This window comes from Buceros rhinoceros, unplaced genomic scaffold, assembly GCF_000710305.1.
Source record: "Buceros rhinoceros silvestris isolate BGI_N320 unplaced genomic scaffold, ASM71030v1 scaffold35655, whole genome shotgun sequence".
Taxonomy (NCBI): Eukaryota; Metazoa; Chordata; class Aves; order Bucerotiformes; family Bucerotidae; genus Buceros; species Buceros rhinoceros.
In genome coordinates, this window is record NW_010411910.1 from 20,947 (window position 1) to 25,670 (window position 4,724).

Consider the following 4,724-nt stretch of genomic DNA (forward strand, 5'->3'; position numbering starts at 1 on the left):
GTAAAAAAAAAAAAAAAAAATCCAACAAAAAACCACAAAAACACCCCTCCCCCCCACCCCATACCCAATCCCCGATGCCCCCAACCAAAAAGCCTGCACCACAGATTGAGATGCTTTTTCATTTGCGTGGTACCGATACAAGGCTGGAGTAAAAGAGTCAGCAGGTGAACCTTGTCTGTAGAAGAGTTGAGGACTTTGTGCTCCCTTTTCAAGTGACCACACTTACTCTGAAATCCATCATACCTCACTCCATGACAACTTACTGGACAACCTGTCATTTTCTCCCTTAGGTCAGCCTTATAATCAGTTGGCCATTCTAGCTTCCTCCAAAGGAGACCACTTGACCACAATTTTCTACTACTGCAGAAGCATTGCTGTGAAGTTTCCTTTCCCAGCTGCCTCCACTAACCTACAAAAAGCACTTTCTAAAGCACTGGAAAGGTAAGACTAAAGCATAATGTATTTCTGTTCAAGTAACTCAGATGGAGGAGACATCTTCCAAATGTACCCCCTTGCCTGGAGTCAGTTGTATTTGGTAGTAGAAATGAGTTCCTCGACCCCCATCTGGTCAGATTCTACTGTGTCTTAACTCCAGAGGCTGAAGTCGGGTCTTTCTGTTCTGAATGTAGTCGTGATGAGGTGAAGACTCGATGGAGCGTGTCTGACTTCATCAAGGCATTTATTAAATTCCATGGCCATGTGTACCTGAGTAAGAGCCTGGAGAAGCTGAGCCCTCTTCGAGAAAAGCTGGAAGAACAGTTCAAGGTTAGTTCTAACAACATGCTAATTAGTGTATTGAGGAGAGTATTTTTAGCAGCCAAGTTCTGAAATTACAGTCCAATATTAAGTTTTTCACACGCTAAAGTACAGGAAGCTCAAGTAGCCGGTTATGGAAGGTTTGTGTCGCAGCTAACACTGTATACTGCTGTTGACCTCTGCAGATAGCAGGATTTTTTTCCCATTGACATGCTGTATTATTGGTGGAAATACAGGAGAAATCAATGACTGTAGTTGCTTTTTCTGCTCTTTAACCTGATTCTTGGATACCTGTGAAAAGCACTTGATTCATCTGGGAAGTCTCTTCATCTGAGACATCATCTTGTCTCAGTTGCCTGAGGAATTTTGAGAGCTTTATTTCTGGATAGCGTTCATTCACTCCCACTGCTTATTACGGCTGCTTTTAATCTTCCTTGGACAACTTTAATTGTCAGCAGTTTGCCTTCAAACACGGTGTTCCAATACAACCTTAATTTGTGTGCAGACTGGAACTATTCAGAACATGTTTCCCCTGGAAAATCCAGGAGTACCCATTAATTATGTGGCCAACTTAGTAAGTCAGATGATATAGCAAAGATTGAAACAAAGAGATTTTGTAAGGTATTTATACTAGGCAGTACATTTTTAAAGTGGACGTTGTAGTCACTATTATGTGCCTTTTGGATTCTGCTCTGCTTCACCGTCTTCATTTGTGGAAAATGAGCAGGAGCTGTTCAACAGAGCAAATGTAGTAGATGCTTTTCCAAATTCAGAGAGGGAGAGGCTATCTTAGCAATAAGAAAGAATTACATTCTTTACAGAGCCTATTTGCATTTCTGTATGGAACTGAGCTGCTAGAGCTAAGACCAAACACTCCTTAAAACCAAACAGAGAAACTGAACTCCCACAACTTGTCATGAACCGAGCTTTGAATGTGAGCTGCTGGGAGTTCCAGTAATGTTGTTTGAAAATTAAATAATTGTATCTCTCTGTGTGACTTGTTGGCAGCTGATCAAGTACTGCTTTTTCCACAATGCTTATAATCAATAATTATGAGCATTGCTCAGCCATGTAGAACAGTCTTATTTTTCTGTACTGATTCAGGGTGTTAATAGAGCTAACTGAGCCCTGCTTTGTTGCTTAGATTACTTTTTTGTTTCTATTACGCAACATAAGGCTTAATTTCCTAGAGAGCTGCTCTTCTGACTTAAATGAGTTGAATGTGGATGTGAAATTGGCTGTGTGATGAATTATCACTTCAGCTTTGTGGCCGATTTTACCTCTGAATGAGGAGAACACTTGTGGACCCGGCTGAATACTCCTCACTCTACAGTTCTGCTGCTGACAGCTCTGCCAGTTCCAGTTCAGCTCTAGAATGGTTTATGGCCTTAACTAAAAATCAAGGTTAAACATAGAGATCGAACCTTTTCCTGATGCTTGTATTGGTTAATCCACTTGCATCCCTGACTCTTATGTCTGAAGATAAGTTGATTGTGGTTTAGGATATGTCCTTTTATTCACAGCACTGCTAAAAAGGCATTAAAGCTTCTTTTCCTGTGCTGAGAAAGGTGTCTTTTACAGCGCAGTTACTGAAATGCATTTGTTAGTAGCTTGCTCTATTTTGGTCCTCCATGATGTTCCATGACCCATGAAGTCAGATGTGGAATTAGTCTTTAATACGTAACCCCACAGTGGTTAAATGTGCCTGCAGTGTGTTTTATTTTTTTAAATGTCACTTCTCTGTGCTCTTCGTTCCTTCAAAAGACTGAAAAACTCAGTGGCTGTATGTGCCTCTTTGGTTCTTGCAGTTGCGTTGCAACGCTGTTACTGAACGTTAAAGTCTGAAAGAGAACCTTATCCACAGGGATGTTGATTTGCTGTGTGTATGAGTTGGTGGAAGAGCAAAACCCTTGGTTTCTGCCCATGTCGTCCTGGGAAGCTCAGTGCTGTGCTAATAGGAATGACCTGAAAATAAAATCTAGAATGAACATTGCCTTAAGGGCAGAGCGTTAGTCAAGCAGTGAAGTAGCAACTATTAATACTTTCAAGTATGTGCTTTACTGTATAAAAATGCATAGTTGGTACATGCATCTTTGTTGCAGAGGTTGTTATTCCAAAAGGCCTTCAACTCTCAGCAGCTGGTGCATATTACTGTTATCAATCTGTTCCAACTGCATCACCTGCGAGACTTCAGCAATGAAACGGAGCAGCACAGCTACAGCCAGGACGAGCAGCTCTGCTGGACACAGCTACTGGCTCTCTTCAGTGAGTATGAAAACGAATTGATTTTTGGTATGTCTCTTCCATTTTGATATGGAATCCATTAGTAATTTGGTGGCAACATCTGTCTTAATGATGAGAATAGACATTATGGGAGGAAGCTAAGAGAAGATGGTCATGCAGGGTTGTTTATGTCTAGAAGTGCTGGCTAACACTGGTTTTAAGTGCCCTGGACTTACTCCATTTGAAGCCTTACAGAACTCTGGATTACTTTCCGGTTCTGAAGGAACACTTCAGCTTGCAAAGCTGGATCCACCTTGGCGGTAGGTAGTACCACACACGAGGGGCTGTTCTGCAGTTGGCTGCAATGCAGTTCGAGTGCTTTGAATGGAGCTAGTTCTCATTTAACAGGACTGAAGCCGACTGAACAAGGACCTCAGCTGCTTCTCTGCTCTTGATAATATCAACTGGGAGATAAGTGGCAGTGCAGAGCATTTTAGACTCTGTTGGTGTAACACTGATTTGCTTAATCTCTTCTGGCCCATCATCAGCTTGTCCTTGTTCGTAAGCACCTAAATCTCTGAAGAGCTGAATTTCACTAGATTCCAGCCTGGAGCTGCTTGTGAAAGCGCCGTGGTCATGCTGGTGGGGTTACTGTTTGTCAGCTTGTGCGCCCCGACAGGTCTGAGCTGGGTGCCTGCCTGCAGAGCTGGCTCCAGTGGATTTGTGTGCCTGCTGGTCTGGGAAAGTGGATAAAAAGCAGATAGATAGTTGAGTTGATAATTTCTAATAAGTAAGTGAGTTAATATTTTTGTAATGGACTTGGCTCACCAGGTTTTGTTAACTTACCAAAACGATTTGCTGTGACACTTAGAGAGGGGGGGGGAAAAAACAACCAAGATTCTGCTTTATGGTAGAAAATTCTTTACAGGAAAAAGATGTTCTGATCTGCTAATGAATTTTTAAAGATGAAGTAATTGGCTGCTTTGTTCTAAAGAACTAGCTCTTAAAAATAGAGGGTTAGAGGTGGGATGTGTTTAATTAGGTCATTTGGTCAACTTTAAAGTGTCGTTCCCTCATCTTTTGTGTGTGGTTTTTTTGTCGTCGTTTTTTTTTTTCTTTCCTCTGTTTCTAGTGTCCTTTCTTGGAGTTCTGTGCAAGTGTCCTTTACAAAATGATTACCAGGAGGACTCTGGGGCTGCATATCCTCTTCCAGCTGTGAAGGTTTCAATGGACTGGCTGAAACTTAGGCCCAGTGTTTTCCAGGAGGCAGTGGTTGATGAAAGACAGTAGTGAGTGTTAATCTTTTTTGATATGTTTGATTGCATAAAGTGATAATAACTGGTAATCCACAAATGAGCAATGGGAATAGGGATCATCTAACTCATTATTACAGATGTCAAAACGATAGAGAATTTATGTTCTAAAAAGTTTATAAAACAGAACATGAGACTTCTGGGCCACATGGGCAAATTCTGTTTTAACTGGCTTTAGCAGTTTTTCAACTGGCATATAACTTTTTTTAAGTTCAGAGGGATCTACTTCATAATGTCTGACTTCAGCATAACTACTGATTGTACCCTTAATCTATTGCAATGATTTCTTAGGTTTGTTGGGGTGGGTGGCAGGAGAGTACTTACCTTCATTTCATGCATTAAGCCATCTCTTGGGCAGTGCTGGAAGCCAGTTTTCCTGGCTCATCTCCAGGAATTAAATTGAATTTACTAGAGGGAGTCTTCAAACGTCAG

The 4,724-nt window shown here is 41.4% G+C and overlaps 1 protein-coding gene across 4 annotated transcripts in view; it reads left to right on the plus strand.

Moving 5' to 3' along the window:
* Positions 1 to 4,724, plus strand: part of SMG7 (SMG7 nonsense mediated mRNA decay factor) — a 29,120-nt gene that overhangs the window by 7,151 nt on the left and 17,245 nt on the right. For all 4 annotated transcript variants that reach the window (XM_010136166.1, XM_010136163.1, XM_010136164.1 and 1 more), the window contains exons 6-9: positions 291 to 441; positions 630 to 765; positions 2,859 to 3,021; positions 4,112 to 4,268. In XM_010136166.1, coding sequence (XP_010134468.1) covers positions 291 to 441; positions 630 to 765; positions 2,859 to 3,021; positions 4,112 to 4,268 — 607 coding nt within the window. The remainder of the gene's footprint in view (positions 1 to 290; positions 442 to 629; positions 766 to 2,858; positions 3,022 to 4,111; positions 4,269 to 4,724) is intronic.